Source organism: Trachymyrmex septentrionalis, unplaced genomic scaffold (genome assembly GCF_001594115.1).
Source record: "Trachymyrmex septentrionalis isolate Tsep2-gDNA-1 unplaced genomic scaffold, Tsep1.0 scaffold9, whole genome shotgun sequence".
Taxonomy (NCBI): domain Eukaryota; kingdom Metazoa; phylum Arthropoda; class Insecta; order Hymenoptera; family Formicidae; genus Trachymyrmex; species Trachymyrmex septentrionalis.
The window spans coordinates 2,889,903-2,911,642 of record NW_017306091.1 but is presented as its reverse complement, the minus strand read 5'-3'; the positions used below and the strand labels follow the sequence as shown (position 1 = coordinate 2,911,642).

General features: G+C 32.9%; 4 protein-coding genes across 11 annotated transcripts; 1 reads left to right on the top strand and 3 right to left on the bottom strand.

The window, feature by feature from the left end:
• Nucleotides 1–1,413: 1,413 nt before the first annotated feature.
• Nucleotides 1,414–3,627, bottom strand: LOC108755713 (rRNA-processing protein UTP23 homolog). The gene is made up of 3 exons (XM_018498905.1): nucleotides 3,445–3,627; nucleotides 3,106–3,338; nucleotides 1,414–1,830 (listed from the first exon to the last, which is right to left on the bottom strand). Exons 1-3 carry the CDS (start codon nucleotides 3,562–3,564, stop codon nucleotides 1,419–1,421), a joined length of 765 nt encoding a protein of 254 aa, XP_018354407.1. The 5' UTR covers nucleotides 3,565–3,627; the 3' UTR covers nucleotides 1,414–1,418.
• A 249-nt stretch (nucleotides 3,628–3,876) lies between these two features.
• Nucleotides 3,877–7,309, bottom strand: LOC108755703 (ribonucleoside-diphosphate reductase large subunit-like). The gene is made up of 11 exons (XM_018498885.1): nucleotides 7,177–7,309; nucleotides 6,947–7,035; nucleotides 6,582–6,759; nucleotides 6,140–6,503; nucleotides 5,749–6,050; nucleotides 5,498–5,660; nucleotides 5,026–5,414; nucleotides 4,769–4,956; nucleotides 4,370–4,678; nucleotides 4,040–4,225; nucleotides 3,877–3,963 (listed from the first exon to the last, which is right to left on the bottom strand). The coding sequence occupies exons 1-11, from the start codon at nucleotides 7,193–7,195 to the stop codon at nucleotides 3,910–3,912; spliced, it is 2,241 nt and encodes a 746-aa protein (XP_018354387.1). The 5' UTR covers nucleotides 7,196–7,309; the 3' UTR covers nucleotides 3,877–3,909.
• A 2,206-nt stretch (nucleotides 7,310–9,515) lies between these two features.
• LOC108755704 (palmitoyltransferase ZDHHC5) lies at nucleotides 9,516–18,615 on the top strand. Of its 7 annotated transcripts, none has more exons than XM_018498887.1 (11): nucleotides 9,516–9,997; nucleotides 10,127–10,251; nucleotides 10,706–10,848; nucleotides 10,923–11,095; nucleotides 11,310–11,412; nucleotides 12,109–12,162; nucleotides 13,477–13,586; nucleotides 13,654–13,798; nucleotides 14,329–14,543; nucleotides 14,622–14,789; nucleotides 15,843–18,615. In XM_018498887.1, exons 1-11 carry the CDS (start codon nucleotides 9,906–9,908, stop codon nucleotides 16,549–16,551), a joined length of 2,037 nt encoding a protein of 678 aa, XP_018354389.1. In that variant the 5' UTR covers nucleotides 9,516–9,905; the 3' UTR covers nucleotides 16,552–18,615. The 7 variants fall into 7 exon arrangements, with proteins under 7 accessions (XP_018354389.1, XP_018354392.1, XP_018354388.1 ...); XM_018498890.1 differs by having other exon boundaries at nucleotides 10,691–10,848; nucleotides 13,654–13,735; XM_018498886.1 differs by having other exon boundaries at nucleotides 10,691–10,848.
• A 639-nt stretch (nucleotides 18,616–19,254) lies between these two features.
• LOC108755706 (DNA primase large subunit-like) lies at nucleotides 19,255–21,487 on the bottom strand. 2 transcript variants are annotated; one of them, XM_018498895.1, is made up of 7 exons: nucleotides 21,117–21,487; nucleotides 20,674–21,011; nucleotides 20,371–20,595; nucleotides 20,157–20,303; nucleotides 19,657–20,032; nucleotides 19,422–19,580; nucleotides 19,255–19,344 (listed from the first exon to the last, which is right to left on the bottom strand). In XM_018498895.1, the coding sequence occupies exons 1-7, from the start codon at nucleotides 21,256–21,258 to the stop codon at nucleotides 19,319–19,321; spliced, it is 1,413 nt and encodes a 470-aa protein (XP_018354397.1). In that variant the 5' UTR covers nucleotides 21,259–21,487; the 3' UTR covers nucleotides 19,255–19,318. The 2 variants fall into 2 exon arrangements, with proteins under 2 accessions (XP_018354397.1, XP_018354396.1); XM_018498894.1 differs by having other exon boundaries at nucleotides 19,255–19,580.
• Between the last annotated feature and the right edge of the window lie 253 nt (nucleotides 21,488–21,740).

Sequence of the window (21,740 nt, the reverse complement as noted above, 5' to 3'; positions counted from 1 at the left end):
ATATAATATTTCATATATGTATAAATTTTTTTTAAAAAACTAATTTTTTGCAAAGAAAAAAATAGTAACTCTGAAAATATAGATCTACCACTACTCAACTATGATGATCTAATAAATGTATACTATGGTAATATAGTATTAAATATTGTCTGGAAGTTCTTAAACAGGTAATATTGTAAATAATATTATATCACCTACATCGAAAAGATTATTTTCCAACATTTTTATCATTTCTATATATATATATATATATATATATATATAAAATATATACATACATACATATATATACATATATATGGAAATTCCTAATTCCAGATTCATGTGTTCAACTGTATGTTAAGATCTAAGACATTATACAACGTTATTTAATAATCGTATTAAAAGATTAATATACATTTTTTTCTGAAATGAGGACTTTTTGTTATTTCTTTTTCTTAGTTTTTTCATATTTAAATAATATCAAATATAATTAAAAATAGCGTGCGTCGCTATTTTTCCGTTGACGAAATCAAACACTATAAATTATTTATTTTAAATAAGAATCATTTCGGTTGATTATAACAGAATTTTATTAATGTAAAGTTGAAGAATTATGGAAGATTTTTCTATGAAAACTAAACATTTCAGGTTTAAAATGATCATAAAGGTCAACACACGTAAGGAAATTTTAATCATAATCTTAAGTCAATCAGCCACAATCAAAATTATGATCTTAGAATACACAGCTGTGAGAGTGTTTATATTGGTCGATATATTTATAGTTACAATTAAAATTTATTTATGTGTGGTGACTAAGAAATATGATGTCTATTTAAATCTACCATAAAAGTATATACAGGATTAGGTTTCTTTCTGAAAACCATGAATCATATAGCGCTGTCCCTGATAAAAAACTGAGTTGATAAGTCCTCTACTATTTTCGCAATGTTGAAATATTAATTTCTAAAGATTGCAGAATAAGCACATATCCGACCGCCCAACTATTAACCATTAAGTTGCATAATGGTAGAGGACTTTTTTGATAAAAAAACTCAGTTTTTTATCAGAAATAATATCATATGATGAGGGGACTTTAAGAAACACACACACTCTCTCTCTCTCTCTCTCTCTCTCTCTCTCTCTCTGTGTGTGTGTGTGTGTGTGTGTGTGTGTGTGTGTGTGTGTGTGTGTGTGTGTGCGTGCGTGCGTGCGTGCGTGCGTGCGTGTGCTTAGTGTATATATACATGCGTGTGAGTGCGTGTATGTATACTTAGTAATGTTTTTAAATATATAATTATTTTTTCAAGTCGATAAGATATTGAATGAAAAAAAGCATTTTGTTTTCCAAGTTTTTAATTTTTTAACGATTTTACTTTTTATATGTTGTATTCACAGAATACATATTCAAAATTTGCACGATTTACATGCGTACCATTTTATGTAGTATGTTTATTCTTCAACTCTGCTAGTAAAGCCTCTTTAATGTGTGGCGCTATTTTAATTTTTCTTTTTCTGACCTTGCCAGACTTTGTACCATTTTTCTTCAATATTGTTTCGGGTTTTTTCTTTTTTTTCAAACAACTAAGCGGATTTGGTCCTCCTTTTTTCCTTTTCTTTTTCAATTTAGTTTCTTTCTCTTCTAGTCCTGCTTGCTTTCGCAATACTTTTACATTTTCTTTTTCCCATATAGACATACCTAAACCTTTCTGCATAGCTTCAGCATGTTTACGGCTCGCCTCTGAAGGAGAGTCTAATGTAGGTACTTTTCCATGTAAATAAATTAATGGAACTCCTGGAATTATCCTCAATTTATCCTGAAGTTCACGATCTTGTGTTGCAACAATGTATCTATAAAAAGTATAGTTTTATTTTAAAAACATTTTTTCTAATATATGATCTTGATATATTAAATCATTTATTTATTAGTATTGTATTAGTATTAGTATTTGAGGAGGTACATGTAACTCAAAATGACGAAAATATTAATAAATATGAAATAATCTTTTATATATGTTAGCATATATAAACTAAAATCATTTTGAAAAATATTACAAAAATTCATCAAAATAAAAAAATATTTCACTCTTATTCCAAAATAAACAATTTAGCCTACAACTATAGTTCCCACTTTTCTGGATTTTGGCCAGAAACTCTAGCTTTTTTACCAAATCTTCAGTTAACCGGTTAAAATTTTAGTGACTTTTTTTTAAGTGCACACGTCGATTTTCTTTTAGATTTTTAAAAGATATTTTTTGCTAGAGCATGTGATCTGATCTTGTTTTTAAAGAATTCTACAAAACAATTTTAATTTTGCCAATTTTAGAACTAGTTATCAATCTCTGGATGTGAAATTTTCACTGGAACACTAGTTAAAAGGTGACAAAGGTGACAACCATATTTATAACATATTTAGCATTTACATTGAAAGTAACTTTCTTATTTTCTCATTACTGCATTTTGAATACACAACAAATGTTCTAAAGTCAATTTCTTCCTGATTCTTCTAATTGTTTCAGCAAAGACTATAGAACACAACTAAATTTATTGTCTTTATATTGATTGTAATAAACAGATATATATATCAGATATATATACAGATAGATATATTTACTTAATAAATATATATATGTTTAGCTTACAAAAATATTTTTTTAATTTAAATGAATTTAAACTTTTATTTTTCAAAGAAATATCAAAAATTTTTTAAAATATAAAAATTGAAAGTCATTTTTTAATGCTTATATTTCTTAAATCTTTGATATTTCAATATTTTCTGCAAATTTTAAGTTCAAATTTATTGAAAGTAAACAAAATATAATACAAGAGGTTTAATCCAATTAAAACCAACAATAGGTGACTGTGTGTAAAAAATATTTTATATTAATAATTTTGAACAGATGTTTCGACCCTTGCTTTGAGTCCTCTTCAGTATATTTATGTCAATTTACAAAATAATGATCTTGCAATATAAATAAACTGTTATACAAAAATGTCCATACTAGTAAGGAAATAGTCAAAGATAGTAAACAAGAGAAGTCTATGAGTAAAATATAATAAAGATATAATAAAGCAAAAACTCTTGGTGGTTATGTTTAACCTTCAAATATATTCATATATACATACCTTACACTATTATCTTTTCCTATCATAGATAAAAAACATTTTGAACCATTTATTGGTTTCTTTTCATGTCCACATCTATGTATAGCGTATTGTTTCACGATTTGCGTAGCACCGTTAACTGCTGGAGAAAATATACCAAGTTTCTCAGTTTCTGAGATGATGCATGCTGTTGTTAGCAACTTTATTTCAGACTGGAAGTACTTTGCAAGTTGCTCTTGTATATTAAATTTGTTCTAAAAAATAATAAGGCACATATAGATGGTGAATAAAATAAATTAAACATTAAATAATATTGTAAAATCTAAATAATGAATAGAAAATAACGCGTGTACAGCTAACCTGTAATGCCGCAAATGCAAATGTACCATCAATAAGGACTTGAAAAGGTTGATGAAATTTATAATTATTCACATAAAATCCAAGAGTCTTCCGGGCTTTTTTGGCTCGCGAAGTCTTCATTTTAAAAAGATAACTTTAATTAAACTTTTAGATTGGACTTTGAGACTAACCTAATAATTTTTTCGTGTTTATCGCTCTATTGGACTAGAATTCACTAGAATCCAATACCGCCAACATAGCAGATCTTTTTCTCTTTATCGCTATATACACATATACATTTAATATTTTCACGTATTAATAAAAACATTTTTATTATTTATTTATTTTTTTATTTCAAAATACAATTTTTATTGTAATATCTTATTTTTAAAATTTTCACTTTTCCATATTTATGTAAATTCTGTATCTATATTTTCTTGCATTGTTTTCAGTTTTCTTTGGAAATATATTTTTTTATATTCTTATTTATTTTATATTATTGTCATCAGTTACAAGACGATGCATACTGGATTTCAAACCCTAAAAATATATATTTTTGAATTATTATAATTCGTATAATTTAAAAATAATTGTGTAATGTACATTTTATACTTACACTTTCCCAAGCAAAAAAGTGCATGGATGTAAGCTTCTCTAATGGATCAATCATATGAACATTTAAACATTGTGATTGATCAATAAAAGGTCCACGAGAAGTTGCCATTTCAAAAATCGTTTTTTGTGGCATTTCCCAAACCGTTTTATAAAGCAGTTTTAAATCTTCAGGTATCTCCTCAATATTCTGCAAATGAGAGAGAGAGAAAGAGTTTATTAATGTTTAATATCTATTTTTAAAAAATATATATGATAAACATATATATTATATATAAATTATTTAATATGCAATCTATTTATAATACAGTTAAATTAAACAATAAATATTTACTTGTATAGATCCGCCATTCAAAATAATTTTATTACACATGTTTTCATCCCAAAGACTTTTCTCAATTAGATCTCGTAGCAAACGTGGTTTAATAATTGAGAATTGTTTTGATAATGCATGTATCGTATAAATGTTGCTCATATATGGCTCAACTGACATATTATTTTCCAACATTTGTGCCATAAATGCATCTGACATTTGAGCTATTAACAAGGAATTGCGTAATCCATGTGTAGCAATTTTTGCCTTTAAAATATCCCAATCCCATAAATTTGTCGGTTTCACACGCCACATGTCGAACTGGAGGATCTACAAAAGAATTTGCATTTTCAAACGTAAATAACTTTCACAACAAATCAATAGTAGATGACAGAAAACATTTTTCTTGATTATACTTACACCTTCACTGATTGGACTACCCTTATATGACTCATACGGACCTTTTTCAGTAGCTATTTCGCAACTGGCTTCTAGAGCGCCATAATAGAGAGTCTCAAAAATTTGAACGTTGAGTTCATTAGCTTCTTTGCTTTCAAAAGGATATCTCATTAAAATAAATGCATCTGCTAATCCTTGTATACCAATACCTAAAGTTTTAAAAATGAGTTTAAGAAAAGTAATGCATAAAGTATGCGAATTAAACGGGAATAGCTTACCAATAGATCTATGTTTATCACATGATAATTTTGCCTCTGGAAGAGGGTAAACATTAATGTCAATCATTTTATCCAAATTGTGGGTGACAATTTTCACTATTTCTTTAAGTTTGTAAAAGTCGAAAACTTTCTTAGTAGAATTTACAAACATATTGACAGCGATTGAAGCTGTATTACACATGGCAATTTCATCCGAACTCGAATACTGAACTACTTCGGTAGAGAAACTGCTGCATTTAATTGTGCCTAAATGCTGATGATTTGATTTATAATTACAATGATCTTTAAAAACTATGTATGGCACTCCTGTTTCACATTGTATCTGAATAATGAGAAGCCACAACTCCCTTGCTTTGACTTGTCTTCGAAAACGTCCTTCCTGTTCATATCTAAATAGGAATATACATTCTTGAGAAATTATATAAATTCAATGTCATTTTTTAAATTATATTAGAAATGCATAATCAATTACTTGGTATACAATGTTTCAAATTCATCACCCCAAGCTTCAATTAATCCAGGACATTCATGTGGGCACATTAGACTCCACACATCATCATCAAAAACACGTTTCATAAATAAATTTGGAGTCCATAATCCATAACACATGCCTTTTGCCCTCAATTGCTCCTCACCTATAATATAGTTGTTTAAAAAGATTATTCATATATCTTTATTTATCAAAATAAGTATGAAAAGAAAATATTAATAAAAGATAATAACCAATACTCCTTTTAAGATCCAAAAACTCAAAAATATCGGAATGCCATGGTTCTAAATATACAGTAATCGGCCCCTCATTTTTGCCATTTTTAGAGACAGTTCCAATAGATGTATCATATGTTTTTAACATAGGCACTAATCCGTTTGACACGCCTCCTGTACCCCTAATAGGTGTATTCTTTGCTCGAATGCAGTGTACATTAAATCCTATTTCACCATTATAATCACAAAGAACAGTAAATCTTTCCAACGTATCTAATATTCCATCTATGCTATCGCCAGACATTGTCAATAAAAAAGTGCTGTAAAAATATTGTTTACTTAATAATATATTAATAATATATAATACAACATCTAATAAATTTAGTTACTCATTAATGAAGATAATCACCTAGCCATTTGTTGTGTAATGGTACATGCGGTATCTATTGTCTGTGCAGTGTATATGAAATATTGTTTTGACATAAAATTGTACGTTTCGATAACCTTATCAATGTCTTCACCGTGAATAGCTACAGCAATTCGCATTAACATGTGCTGTGGTCTTTCAACAACTTTTCCATTCAATTTCAATAGATGATCACTCTCAAGCATTTTAAATGTAGAGTAACTATAATTAAAATCTCTATCATATAGTATTGCAGAATTCAATTTGTCTGCGTTATTTTGGATAATTTGATAATATTTCTCACTGATTATAGGCAAGTGTTCATTCGTGATCGAGCTTTTTGCATGATACAAATTAGCTATCACCTCTGAGAGATATAAAGTGTTAATAATAAATCTTCAAATATTGATAAACAATGTAATATCGACAATTAATAATATCTCACCACTAAAAACTTTCTTTGTCTGCTTGTGTAGATTGGATATAGCAATTCTAGCTGCTAAGGTTGCATAATCTGGATGTTGATTAATCATAATCGCTGCAGTTTCAGCTGCCAAGTTATCCAATTCGCTTGTTGTCACTCCAGAACATAAATTGGTTATAACCCTAAGTGCAATCGCAGACTGTAAGAGAAAAGTACAATAAAAAATAAATACAGTAACGCATTTCTCTTAATCTAACAATTTTATAAGTTATAATAAACTTGACTTTCAGGAAAACATTCATTAATATATAAATCAATGAAAAATTGATATGGAACAAGATTCCCCTTTCTTTCATCATTATAAAGATACATGTGTAAACGCTTACTGGATCCACATAATTCATATCCAGACCGTAACATAGTGCTTCAATTCTTCCAGTTATCTTGTCGAAATACACAGGCTCTTTACGTCCATCTGACAACAAATAAAAGAGACATTGAAAGAGAAAAGATCAACGAAACAAAGTTTCGCGCGAGGATATGTCAAATAATGTTCTGAGAGTGTATCTGTTAAGGATGTTCTGAGAGTGTATTTGTTCAGTTTGATGTAAATTACCGCGCTTGAGAACATGCATGTTGCTTCTTTGGACACTCTGAAAGCGTCGCAGTTGCAGCAACGTATTTTTTCTCCAATTTCACTTGACGCTACACAAGTAACCAGCACAATTAAAAACGTTACCTGAGTAATTTACCCGCGAAACGGAAGTGACGAATGAGATTGTCACGTGTATCACGACCAATCGCAGCTTCGTTTCGCGCAAACATCACTTCCGCAGACTTTGTGAAGGACTTTTCACGCGCCATTTCGAAAAATTCAGATCTCACGTTTTAAATACATATATTTACATATGTAAATGATTTTCGTATAGTAGAATTAGAACGCGATTTAGGCGTATGAAAAAGATATGTACAAAAATTGAGACAAGTATAATACTTTGGAGCAATATTGTGCTTTTGACATGTAAAACTTACGCAAGCGTACAAAATTGTACAAGTAGAAAAATCTATTGATATAAACGTTATATAAATAATCATTATCATTTATTTTGCAAGAGAAAATGAATAATATTATTGAATTATTAATTATTAATATAATTAATAAAAGTTATTGATATATAAAAAAAAATCGATACATATAATACATAATGTAAATATCTTTATTAATAAGCGGCATTAACGTTAAGAATTTCTTGTACGGACAATACTTGAAAAAGTAAAATAATTAAATAAAAGAAATGATATTTTATAAAATAGATTTATTTATATAAATTTTAATCCAGAAAATCTTTTCTTGAGAGGCTCTCTAAATTTGGAAGAAATAAGTTATTATATCATAGAGCTCTAACATGATCAATAAAAATAACGTATAATACAACTAATGATAGTAAACATACATATTTTTATTATCAAAAGTATTTGCTTTTTATATATAATTATATACTTTGTCCGAGTATTCATTCATGTCTACATAATTTTTAACTTTTGGTCTTTCTTCTTTTATTACACATAACATATCTTCTACTTCATTATCGCTGCTACTTGTTTCTAATAATTCATTTATAATAAATAATTTTAGTCTTTCTTTATCCACCATTTTGTAATTTTTTGCTGCCTAACTAGTTTTGTTTGTTCGAACACTAAATTGCACTGACAAAAATGTCAGTGTTATATATAGCATTTCCCTAGTTTTTCGTATGTGATACTTTTCAAGAATAGAGGTCCTGTAAATGCTAAAACAGAGACCACAGACTCTTGCATAACGCATAACACATGAGACATAAGAAATTGAACCAACCAGAGTTCTTTATTTTATGGAAAGAAAAGAAAGACTTTGATTGGTTTATTTTTTTATGCATTACATGTTATGCAATATGGGTGCATTTAGAACGTTAACCGCTCATTGAGCGCTCAGTGAGCACTTGCATTTGATTGACATATTCCATTAGATCTAAAAATGTAGACCAAACAAAAAGAGCTCATTGAGCTCTTAGTGAGCGGTCGTGCTTCTGGATGCATCTAATGACGTCATGATCGTGTTTGTTAGCTATCTGCAGCTCCACGAACAATTTCCCAATCAGGATACTGCTTTAGATTACATAATCTAACGGAAATAGACATAACAGTAAACTTATCCATAGGACCAGTTTCATCCACGCCAGTTAAGCTTATCCGTCGATTAACTTCATCACCAGAATAACCAACAGCAAGACTTAAAAATCTGTCTTTCTCTTATTCTTGTTAGTAATAGTAAAGAAAAAGTTGTGTGGAGATAATGAATAAAATATTAAAATGTAAATATATTTGACTATTTTTTACAAATACATACTTTTGAAATTAGATTAGAGATGAGTTTTCAGTTTAGCAGTTGGCAATACTCAAAGTTAATCGGCGAATAAAGTAATTGACGTTGGTGAAACTGGCCTATAACCTCGTTCTATAAGGTGAATTTCAACCGGTTGAAACTCATCTTATAGATAAGTTTACTGCTATTTCTATTTCCATTAGAATACATAGATCTAAAGCGGTATCCTGATTGGCTCATTAACTTAAGATCATGTCTTAAGGTTACTGTTACAGAAATTTTGTCTGCGGCAGCCCTTTATTAAGACGCTAATGGCCCTTTGATTGGTTCATGACTTCTTAAGACTGTACTAAACAATGAATAATAAATACACACATAAATATATTATATATATATATATATCTAATATTTATAACATATTAAATATAGTACATATTATAAATATATTGAAAAAAATAAATGTAAATACAATTAAAAAATCAAATTCGTCCTGAAATTTTCATCAGTTATATTCTGGTGAATATTCGCAAGTCAGAAAAACGCAGGGCAAAATACAGAACATACGGAGCAATACGGCGAAGAGGGGATTGACACGCGCGCTGCCGCACGAGATTCAGCGAATGCGAAGGAGCGAGATGCATCGCTATATATGTATGTATGTCATCGAGGTAGTATACTACCTCGTCGCTCCGATACCCATACGTGAGCTGACCGTTAAATATTGATAGAAAGCCGCCGACGTTTCGCGCCGGGATGACACGCGAGTGACCGGGACCAGGGTTCCCACATCGGTGATCGGCGTTGCGTCACGGACGCCCGAACGGCAGCTAGAATGCGCGGCCGCCCTTGCCGCGATCCATTGCCGTACGTGTCGCAAGTGAGTCGAACTCGCGATGGACGCGGCCATATTTCCTGCTAGCAGAAATCTTGTCCGTCAGTGATTTGCGCTGATCGTGTGCCACCGAAAGAGCGGAGCGTGCAGAATGCCGAAATGCGATGTGAAAACGAGGCCTCTGCCAGCTACGTTCGCGTGGATTGTCCTACTCATCTCCACGGCACTCTTCTTCATCTTCCCGTAAGTTGTCTCTCTCTCCTCCACACCGCCGCCACCCGCGACTCGTGCACGAGCCACGTTCGTCGAGACCGAACTCTCTCCTTCGTCCTCGGAGGATATCGCTGAGTCTCACATGTTCCGTGTTCACAGGTGCTGGAACTACTATGTCTCTCGGTGGGGCTTATGGGTACCGATTCTGCAAGGAGTTATTACCTTCTTCGTGGTGATAAATTTCTCGCTGGCGACGTTTATGGATCCTGGTGTTATACCAAAAGGTAAACATGAACCTAGTGAACTCTATATAACATACTGCAAAACTTATATGCTTACACTGTAAATACAGGCAAGTTAGCCTAGGGATGTACTCTTTGTTTTTCTATGTATTACATTTTCTAATGTTTCAATGTGTTTCGTAGCTCAAATAATACATGCAAGACATAATCTCCATATGCAAGTATTTCTTTCTATTCATTCTTGTCGAGCAGAATTTTCCCTCATTAGTTTTCCAATATGTTGTAGAGTTCACTACATGAAATATGTTTATGATACTTATGGCAAGACACAGGCTACACATTCCATTGCATCCATAATACACATGATCATTTTATTCTTGTTTAATATTCTGTGAACAAGGATAAAATGATACCTCATGTGCATTATGCCTGCAATGGAAATGCAGCCACGAATCTGGAGCAATATGGTTTTTCATTAAAGCACCTCCTGACGAAGATCGGGAGGATGATTTTCGAGCTCCATTATACAAAAGCGTGGAAATCAATGGCATCACTGTACGCATGAAGTGGTGCGTCACCTGTAAATTTTATCGACCTCCACGTTGCTCACACTGCAGCGTCTGCAATCACTGTATCGAGGTACGTTTCTTTTTGTTAATATTTGTTAGGACAGATTATAAGAGAAAAGTTTAATGAGAATAATTTATTTTTAGACATTTGATCATCACTGCCCATGGGTGAACAACTGCATTGGTAGGAGGAATTACAGATACTTCTTCTTTTTTCTTCTGTCGCTCAGTTTTCACATGCTCAGTATATTTGGGCTCTGTCTATATTACTTACTGGAGCATAAAGAGCAGCTGAGTGAAGTTAATACCATTGTTGCGTATCCTTTACATAGAAAATAATTTCCAAAGTAAAATGCTGCATTTAAGAATTATAAAATTTATTCTTTTCAGCTGAACTTCTTGCATGGTTCATCTTTTCTCTTTTTTTCTTCGTGTTGAAGAAAAAAAAAGAGAAAAACTGATGCAAAGTTCAGCCAAAAAAAAATCTATACATTCAATATTGATTTTATGAGATCCTTAATCTTAGTATAGACTCATACTCATGGGAGTGGTAATGCTCTTATTCATTCCAATCTTTGGATTGACCGGCTTTCATGTGGTCCTCGTTTCCAGAGGACGTACTACGAACGAACAGGTGAGGAGCAGACTTTCAAAATTTTATTTTTTTAGTTAGAGATGGCATAATGTTCAGTATTGAAAGACTCAAATTTTAAGCTATTCTACGATGTTCTAAAAGCATTTTTTCACCATCAATTTATATGCTGAAAAAAGTCTAGACATTCGAAATGCATTATGTCCTTTAACTAGAGACAAATAAAATGCATTTGTTTAACATTATTAGAAATAGTTTAGCAATTGTGTTGAACATTTTACAGTGTGTGTGAAGCTGGCGTATCATTTCGTGGAAACTCACTAATTATTAAGCGTTCTGGCTTTATTTCAATAGTTCTATAGTTCTAGAGCGATTAAACTAATAGTTCTGCCCTTAAAAGCAAAAAAACAAACTGAGACGCCAGGTTCACGCAGCGTCTCACTTTGTCCTGCGCAAGCTTTGACAGATTGTTGTAGGATTTTAAAAGATAATAGTAGATGAGTTCTAGAAAGAGTTCTGGCGATAAATAACGTTAGTTTCAATTTTTATTGATTCCCCCGCTCCCCAAAAATCACTTTTATAGGAACAAAGATGAGACGCTGGCTAATTTTCGACAGTTCTATTTTCGTGAGTTCTATGATAATTAGGGTGTAGTTCTAAACGTATACTAACGCTTTCCGAAGAGTTCTGATGATATAAATTATTTGTTAATTTTTTAAACAATTTTTATCACCCTAGAAAGGCGACTTTTGGGGATTAATATGTGGGGGACACTGGCGGTATCCCGGATACGTGAGTTCTATGGCAATTTTCGTGTAGTTCTGAATGTATCCTAATGCTTTCCGAAGAGTTCTGATGATATAAATTATTTGTTAATTTTTTAAACAATTTGTATCACCCTAGAAAGGCGCCTTTCAGGGAATATATATGAGACGCTGGCCGTTTTCCGAAAATTTTGCGGATTCTATCGCAATTCTCGTGTAGTTTTAAATGTATCTTAACGCTTTCCGAAAAGCTCTGATGATATAAATCATTTATTAATTTTTTAAACAATTTTTATCACCCTAGAAAGGCACCTTTCAGGGAATATGTGTGAGACGCTGACCGATTTCCGACAGTTTTGTAAATTCTATGGCAATTCTCGTGTAGTTCCGAATGTATCCTAACGCTTTCCAAAGAGTTCTGATAATAGAAATCATTTGTTAATTTTTAAAACAATTTTTATCACCTTAGAAAGACGCCTTTCAGGGAATATGTGTGATACGCTGGCCGTTTTTCGACAGTTCTGTGAGATATATAGTACTTATAGTGTAATTCTGAATGTATCCTAATGTTTTCCAAAGAGCTTTGATAATATAAATTATTTGTTAATTTTTTGAATCCCTAGAAAGGCGCCTTTTAGGAAATATGTGTGAGACGCTGGCCGTTTTCCGACAGTTCTGCGGGTTCTATGGCAATTCTCGTGTAGTTCTGAATGTGTCCTAACGCTTTCCAAAGAGTTCTGATGATATAAATTGTACGTTAATTTTTTAAACAATTTTTATTATCCTAGAAAGGCACCTTTCAGGGAATATGTATGAGACGCTGGCCGATTTTCGACAGTGAAAAGAATAGAAATTCACAGAATTGTCGAAAATTAGCCAACGTGTCATCTTTGTTTCTATAAAAGTTTTTTTGGGGGAAAAAAAATCATTAAAAATTAAAAATGTCATTGTTTATCACCAGAACTCTTTCTAGAATTCATTTAAAACTATGTATTTTTTAAAATCTTAGAAAAATATGTGGTCAAAACTTATGTAGGACAAAGTGAGACGTTGCATGAACCTGGCGTCTCAGTTTGTTTTTTCACTTTTTTTCATTTTTAAGGGCAGAACTATTAGTTTATTCGATATAGAACTATAAAACTATTGAAAATAAAGCCAGAACTCTCGATAATTAGTGAGTTTCTGACAAAATGATACGCCAGCTTCACACACACCTTTTATATCTTACTAATTGGCAAATTGTTATTTTCTATAAGGCGCGTGGTTTCCTTGTGGTTTTTTTTCTCGTTTTCTGAAAATTAAATATTTCGGATGAAACGCATTTTGAAAGTTTGATCCTCAGGTAACAGGCAAATTTAACGGGGGCTACAATCCTTTTTCACGAGGTTGTCTGCGCAATTGCTGTCACACACAATTTGGACCACAATACCCAAGGTATTGCAAGGAGCCAAGGTATTGTAAAATTAATTCTGTATGCGTAAATTATTTTGTTATAATGAATTTTCTGTGTGATTTGCAGCTTACTTAAATCTGATAAGTATTCAGGCAAGCGACGTGGAGCGTGTGCATCAGAGATATCTACTATAGGCAGTGAGAACCAGGTAAAGACCTACATGGATAGCAGCAATGGTGTTAGAAATGCCAGTTCAAATGCTTACAATAAGGTAAGAGCTAGCGCAGTCTCGCTTATCTTCTTACTTTATGAACACCATTCGGAATCTGATGCTTGAACCATTATGATTTATATTCTTCTTACTATTAACACAGTTAAGCAAATGGAAATTTGGACGAAGCTTACATAAGCACTCTTTTGCAGTTTTCAAGCATGTATAGCATGGCTAGCAACATTGTTGTACCACTATTAGAGTAAATGTAAACAGTTACGCAATTTCTAGTACTAGCTTCGTAGTACATTTTAGTGTTTTACTATAGAAATTAACATATATATTTATACGTCTTTTTCTCACATCTGTAGACTATGAGTTGCAGCGATGATACCTCATCTATCAGTATTGATCAATCCAGAATCCTAAGATGCCTTTACTGATTTCCTCCTATGGTTTATACATATCCCATTCATCCAAACTGATCCTAATATTCATAGGAAATATAGTAATGTATATTGCAGAGAGAAATTTTTTTTTGTTTGATATATCTTTTTTCGATCCATGACAATGTTGGTTCTTCTTTATAGTTATCACCTGGACGAGACGGATCGGACACAGATATGGAACCGACAGCGTCTCAATCTGCAGACTGCGAACCTACGCCGCCGTTGCAAAGACACGGCTCTAAAAGCAATTTCTTCCTGCCACCTGTGGAGAACAACGAATCTCCCAGGCATCCTCCGCCGTCGCAGCTTCGCCATCCAATACATTATCCTAGAGGCAGTCCACATCCAAGGCCAAGGTATTTGCAATAGATAGTGACAGGATTTTTAACATGCAAAATGCTCTAGCATAGTACTTACATTCATCATGTTCATAGAGGGATAAACGGATCTCGAAGTCACACACCCGATCCGTTATCACCGGAGACGAGTGGTTCGCCAGCCACGGTTCCTCAACGTCAGGGTGGTGCCAGCCCAACGATGCAACAACGTATCAAAGCTATTGGAGTACCCACTCCACTTGCCATATCCAGTCCCATACGAAGGTACATTATACTTGTGCATTACTGAAAGAAAAATCAAAGTATATATTAATCCGATATATATTTGAAGAAATACCTTCTAATATCAACACATTTACACGTGATACAAAAAAAATGAAGGATTGATTGACTGATTATTTACATTTGATCGATTCTTATAAGAAATATTCAAATACTTGTTACAATTTCAGATTTATTATGTAACCTCTAATTATATATATCGCGATTTTCACATTGCACAAAATTATCTCAATGTAGAGAGCAAGAGGGAAGCGCCACACTAGTAATAGTTACAATGCATCTCTTGAGCACGCTGCCACAAAGTGAACGATATTCCTCTTATGATATCCTTTTTGTTATCCTTCGATATGATGTCGGCCTGTTTTGTCAAGATCTCCTGTCCCTATTGTTAAACACCTCACTCTTGCTCTTCTTTCTCCTCCTTTTCTGTCACCACTGTTCTCGCCTTCCGGAGGACGAAGGAACGTGTCAAAAAGGAAAATTGCAATGTAGCTTACAATAAATATTGTAGACGATTAGTCTCTCTGCATGTACATATTATAAGATATATGGTATATAGATAAGTTTGTGTCCCACTGCAGGGGGTGGTAACTGCAAGGAGCTGCTTTCTACCATCATGTTGCAACCTACTGCAGGTAAACACGAACTTCATCCTACGAGGACATACCGTAGTTTACAATTATGCTTTCTTGCATATATCTTTGTATATATAGAAAAACATGGTTGTAAAATATACATTCGCATATAACATACATACACACATACACATACATACATACATTACACAAGATGCTCCTACACACATATTTCTTAGGTTCGCTATCTTTTGTTTCTTGAATAGATGCTAAATTCTTAACAGGAATGATGCGCTGCTCTCTCTCCTGTATGTCTCGCCAGAGCCGTATTTGTATGGCTACAATGCTCAAGCACTTGCATATTCATCTTGGTTCACTGTACTGTGCATTTGTCAATTATTGAAAGCATCTTGAGTCGTGGAAGATCCGTGAGATCTAAAATCCGTTGTGTCTGTTACAGATCAAACCCGGGTACACCGACGCAGGTTCGTCGGCCGGATTTCATAGGCGTGAACGAAGCGCCAACGTATTATGATGTACAGCAGGGAAATACGGGAGTCGGCGTTCCCAGTTCTGTCATTACTGGTTACAGTCCACAGCGGCGTTTCTTGTCAGAGAGCGAGCTTGTACGACAGGGCACGGATCATCCATATTCGAGAACCAATAACACGGTCGACAATATACGCGAACTGGCTGGTTCGCCGCAGCGCGGTGTTTACATGTGGAAAGACAATTCTCCCGGCAGCTATCCAGGTCCACCTTCTGGAGGAGCGGTGAGCAGTACAGCGCATCAATCACCTTCCCATCGACCTCCGCCGTACGACTATTATCGCTCCAATCCCACGAGCCCGACTCAACAATCGCAATACACGACGAACGCTCCTAGGGCAGCGTATCATCCAGCCTTGAGAGGTGGAGTGCCCGTCTTCCCGCCACATCAACCACATCAGTCGCCGCAAGTTAAACGAAAAGCGACTACGATGGCAACACCAACCACACCAACTTCGGGAGATGCACGGCGTCGACCAATGTCCTTCGTCAGAGCTCTCGAAATGACCGATTCCATGGAAATGGTTTCGGCACCCAACGATCCGAGATCTCAAAGACCAACTACACCGACACCGGACCGTGCAAGTGTATACGATATGAACTATGAAATATCCGTATAGCCCACCTTTTCGGTCTCCGCACCATCCTGCGGCTGGACGGAGATTCTACGAGAGCCGCCGAGTAGTCTGCATGTCTTATACTCCAATGAGAAAAGGATGTGTGCCGTTTACGAGATATCCGTCTAAATTCTTCTGCGATTGATACCGTTACGCGCAGTTTAACATTGCAAGTGGGCAGTAAATGCAAACCGCGGCTGGTCTTCAGTTTCATTTGTCGCCAATGGGATTATTCTTACAAATATGAGCATCGGACTTGCCAGAGTAATCAGGATACACGCGATATGCATGTCTGATAAATTGCCATCAGTAATGTATGTGTGCGCGCGTGAATCATCGCGATTGACAGTATATTATAGCATTCATTCTCGGCGAGGAAGTCGGTCCGTCGACGCATTTAATTCGTTATGAATTCACATGAAGCAGTAAATATACGACGAATATTTATTTCTCCAATTCTTCCTTCGGCATTGAAATCTTACGGTACGATGATAGAGTTCTTGCATTTTACGCAAGACGAACCAACGGCAATGCAAGTGTTCTGTCATATTAGTAATATCATTTATTTAGTCATTGTTAATGAAAAATAGATTCCACGTACATAGCAGCGAATGTCCGTTACGTCAAGAATAACAGCGTTTGGTCCGACTGACGATCCGAATTAATGAGTCACGGAGGCGTCAACGAAAGTATATCCCGAGCGCACAGAGGTTGACCTTTATTGGAATCATCACCGATAAATCGGTCCTCTCGCTTGAACAGAAGCAATTATATTTTTTAGTACACGTTTAAGGTCAGTTTAGATTTTTATACAATGACACCGTGACTCATCCTCCTATAGAATACGGTTAATCCAATGTCATCCTTTTCTTTCTCTTTTTTCTTGTTCATATCTCCATTTCCGATAAGGAACATGATTTGATAAATGAGAGAAGCATTAGGGATCACTTTATTACATCCTTATTAGCTCTTCAAATACCAGAAGAGTCCATTGAAAATGAAAAAAAGGAGTTACTTAACCAACTTAAGTCATTATCGGGATAGAATAACAAATCTGTGTAAAATAATCGTGGAATATGTAGTAAATTTTTAATATACATATTTAACAATATTTATACGTAAATGATTAAAAAAAATATAAGACTTTATAATTTGACTTGTTTGTTATAAATGATGATTTTATCGATGTGCCCACTAACATATTTTATTTCTACATAAAGAGTTCGCAGAAGAGAATGTGAGAGAATGAAAGTATGAGTGTACAAAAAATAACGTGTGAATGAGAAGAATGCATTTACAAAAGTGAAAAAAGTACAGTTCTAGTTTTCTCAAATGTACACAGGGGTGATTGTTCATAATATGCGCGAACGTAAAATAAAAACTATTTTGATTTTGTTAAAAAACAAAGAGAATTGTAATATATGTATTGCATAAATCCATTACTGCATCCATCGCTGCTATTAAATTTGTGATATAACCCGCTTTTGAAATTGCATGATAGTTTCTCTATCGTGTATGTGTATAGGAAGCCAATAATTATCGGCTATAATTAGATTGCTACAGGCTGCAACGTGATATTAATTGAATTTTGCGTACGCACTCGATTCACGATGGATTGCGCGAGAATCGACTTAGTGTTACACGACACATATCATTTTGACGTCAAACATCGAATATTTTTTAGATTAAAAACAACTTTTACATTTGGTATAACAACTGCTTGACTACAGACTGCAATATTATAATGAGGATTATAAGCATTTCTTCCGTATTTCTTGATAAGCTACATTTAGGATTTATTTAACAAACTCGTTTTATTTCTATTAAGATGACGAACTGTGCCAAAAATTTCCCGTATTCTTCAATCATGTAGTCTTGCTTAAAATAGCATTTAATGAGACAACGGTACAACGTTACGAATTAACTAAGATAATAATGTGTAAGGTGTGGCGAGTGTTAAGTGTTTATATTCGATGTACTTGTACATAAATATTGCTCGTTACTTCTGTCACTTAAATGTACATACATATATCATTCGGTACTTACGTATCGCCGCAGCAATCTACAGAATAAAAATCATGAAACATAGTAAATTATACTGTGTTGTATCGTGGCATTTTTTTTATGTGATACTTTCTGTTTTTGTCTTAAGCCTGTTATTTTGTTGTAAGAAAAAACGGAAAAAGTCACGTTATCACTAAACACATTTTTAAATTCATCATCTAATTGTAAAAAAAACATTTCATTTAATAAATTAAATAAAGTAAATAAATTAAAGTACGTTTTAACTAAAAATATTGTGTGTATAAAGATGTTTCAATGCACGTGGTTTTACAATGTTTCACGTTATGCTTCATAAATTTTAATATATGAGCTATTTAAATATATAAGTTATTAAAATTAACTTAAAAGCGCTATAATTAAATTTTAATTTTGAAATTGGAAATAATTTTTTTTCACTGTTAAGAAATGCTTATTGTTCATTCATTATGGTAATTGAGTTGATAATCTGAATTTAAAATTACAAAGTTGCTAAAAACTTATTAACTTTAATAAGTTATTAGCAAGATGAAATTAGCTAATGTTAATTGCTTATCCCTCTTGAGAAATTATTTTAGAAATATTTTATATTTCAATTTTAAATAAATTAGCATATATATATATTTACATTCAGGGATCTGTATAAAAAATATACACTGTTGATGATATTAAATATAACTTGTAACGGTCCTAATAGTTCTAACTTCTTCAAATGTTCTGATTCTGATGACTAAAATGCATCTCCTGTTTCTGAATCTTTAATTTTAATATAATTTTAAAGTTTATACAAAATAGTAAATTGTTTGATATACATAAAATCAAATAAATCTTACCATGATGATGTGCAGTGCGATGTTTCATACTCTCATTAAAATATATATTTGGATGTTCAAACAAGGTATCGTTAAGACAGTCATGTTTAATTTCATAATATTTATTACATGCTGCAAAATATTGACCGTCCTTGGACAATTTCATTATTGCTGATCTTTCTAGATAATAAATTAGTTAATACATAAAAGAATTAATTTTATGATTCTACATATAAATTAATATTAGGATACTTACCCGATGCATTAAAACCGCAATCAGTAAGTTCCTCTTCAAGTGTATCGTGCAGCATATGTTTAAAAGGACATCCATGATAATCTCTAGGTCCAACAATTGATTCCAGAATTCTTAGACACTTATAAGGCTGATAATCTCGACGACTACCTTCTTTCCCATAGTTAAATCTTATGTAATATATATGTTCTTTAAATGCAGTATCGTCCATTATTTTCATGAATTCATCTTTCCAAAAAGTCATTGCATCGGACAACGAAAGTCCCATGCCCTTTAGGAACAAACAATATTGTATTCTACCACCATGTGTAAGATGATGATCCTTCCTCAGCGCTTTGTGAAGCACTCTCATACACAGAGGATAAGAAGTTTCTGCAAGCTATATATAGTAAAACCTTTTTTTTTTACAAAGATTTAGCATGTCAAACTTATTACAAGATATTGCTTTGTCATTAGATTTAATCATTATTAATTACAAAAGCATTTATAATATTAATTTTTACCTCATCCAACTTGTTGAGTGAAATATATTGTTGCATCTCTTGTTCTCGTAATACAGTATTCTGAATAAGAATATTATTTTCTAAATAGGTAAAGATATGAGTAAACCTTTCATCATTATATAAGTTGGCTCTAATTTCACGTGCAACCTGAAATATAACAACAGAATAGAAAATAGTAAGTTGATTGACAGATTCATAGTAATCACATTTATACTTCAAAACTTGATATGAGAATTCTTCGGAAATATGACACAAACACAAATGCCATTTCTTGTTCCGGTACAAAAGCTTCACCTTGCGTAACAAAAACTTTACGCTTTCTAATTAAATTGGCTATGTGAAAGAAAGGTATCCTATAAAATTGTGTGTTATCAACATCATTAATATTGGGAGACATTTGAAGATGTTCTCTGATATTTTCTTTTTCATTTTGGCTAATCTAAAACCAACAGAAAATATTGTTAACCCAAGATTTGAAGAAAGTTATATCTAAATATTACAACAAGCAATAACTAACTGGGCTAAAGTCAAAATTATTAATGCACATAAACTGCCTGATTCCTTCATTATCTAATGAAGAAAATCTCCATTTGAATAGCCTTGCCTCTTGCTTAAAAAACCAACGCTTTTTGGATTCATTGAAAGCAACTGTGGACCTTAATATAAAATGAGATATATGATCTCTTCTTCTAACACGTATATCCATGTCAGTGCATGATTTGCATCCGGAGCTTTTAATCAATCTTTCAAATTCGTCTAGCCCTTGTTTGTGTAACTCTTCAACTAAGGCAATTTTGCGTTGTGATATCGACATTGTCAGTTTTTGTAAATGAATACGTTCGACTAAAGAAAGAACTACAACACACAAAAACACATTAATCATAAAAAAAATTATTTTATTAATATATAAATAACAATATGCTAAATAAAAGGAAATAAGGTGCAAAATTCAGAGTTAACCTTTGAGCCGTGTTTCACTTATTTCTTGTAGCTCTTCTAACGTTATCTCTCCAAATGGTACGTTCTGATACAATTGTAAATCATGAGGATATGAAGCACCAGGATTCCTCGATGAAAGTTTAATAGGAACTTGAAATGTCATTGTGGATACTATATTACTCGAACTTGAATAAAATCAAAAGAACAAAATTAAATAATAAAGCCAAATAAACAAATAATCAATTTAATCCTTTACATCTCATAACAACATTTTATCCATTTAAATTTATAGCAAGCACAGCTAAGCGGTTCAAAAGTAATTGCGACAACTGAGAAATCTAACGTCCAATTGCGAAACTATCGAAAGTTGATTTTTTTCGTTTCCCTTCTATAGTACTAATAAAACCAACAAAAATAAAAATATATTGGCTGCGTTCAGCAGAATACAACAGTTTTGCAACCATTTTATAATTGTTGTTTGCTGAAATAGAATAATTTTTTTAGATCTAAAAGTATAATCCAATCAGCGCGAAGAAAACTTTCAACAGCGCAAAATAAACGTTCTGCTGAACGCAGTCATTGCGCGTATCAGCGGTTGATTCTGATTGATCAACGGTGTATTCTTTTAAATCATCCAATCAGCAT

What these genes read in the sequence shown, in the direction of transcription:
- LOC108755713 (XM_018498905.1), bottom strand. Translation starts at nt 3,564, where the DNA reads ATGAAGACTTCGCGAGCCAAAAAAGCCCGGAAGACTCTTGGATTTTAT. An exon ending in TTGCATTTGCGGCATTACAG is followed by an intron (nt 3,339 to 3,444) that starts GTTAGCTGTACA and finishes ATTATTTTTTAG; the next exon opens with AACAAATTTAATATACAAGA. An exon ending in GGAAAAGATAATAGTGTAAG is followed by an intron (nt 1,831 to 3,105) that starts GTATGTATATAT and finishes TACTTTTTATAG; the next exon opens with ATACATTGTTGCAACACAAG.
- LOC108755703 (XM_018498885.1), bottom strand. An exon ending in ATTACACAACAAATGGCTAG is followed by an intron (nt 6,051 to 6,139) that starts GTGATTATCTTC and finishes ATATTTTTACAG; the next exon opens with CACTTTTTTATTGACAATGT. An exon ending in GGATCTTAAAAGGAGTATTG is followed by an intron (nt 5,661 to 5,748) that starts GTTATTATCTTT and finishes ACTATATTATAG; the next exon opens with GTGAGGAGCAATTGAGGGCA.
- LOC108755704 (XM_018498886.1), top strand. Translation starts at nt 9,906, where the DNA reads ATGCCGAAATGCGATGTGAAAACGAGGCCTCTGCCAGCTACGTTCGCG. An exon ending in GAAGTTAATACCATTGTTGC is followed by an intron (nt 11,096 to 11,309) that starts GTATCCTTTACA and finishes ATCTTAGTATAG; the next exon opens with ACTCATACTCATGGGAGTGG. An exon ending in GACGTACTACGAACGAACAG is followed by an intron (nt 11,413 to 12,108) that starts GTGAGGAGCAGA and finishes TTATCACCCTAG; the next exon opens with AAAGGCGACTTTTGGGGATT.
- LOC108755706 (XM_018498894.1), bottom strand. Translation starts at nt 21,258, where the DNA reads ATGACATTTCAAGTTCCTATTAAACTTTCATCGAGGAATCCTGGTGCT. An exon ending in AAGTGAAACACGGCTCAAAG is followed by an intron (nt 21,012 to 21,116) that starts GTTAACTCTGAA and finishes TGTGTGTTGTAG; the next exon opens with TTCTTTCTTTAGTCGAACGT. An exon ending in TTCTCATATCAAGTTTTGAA is followed by an intron (nt 20,304 to 20,370) that starts GTATAAATGTGA and finishes GTTATATTTCAG; the next exon opens with GTTGCACGTGAAATTAGAGC.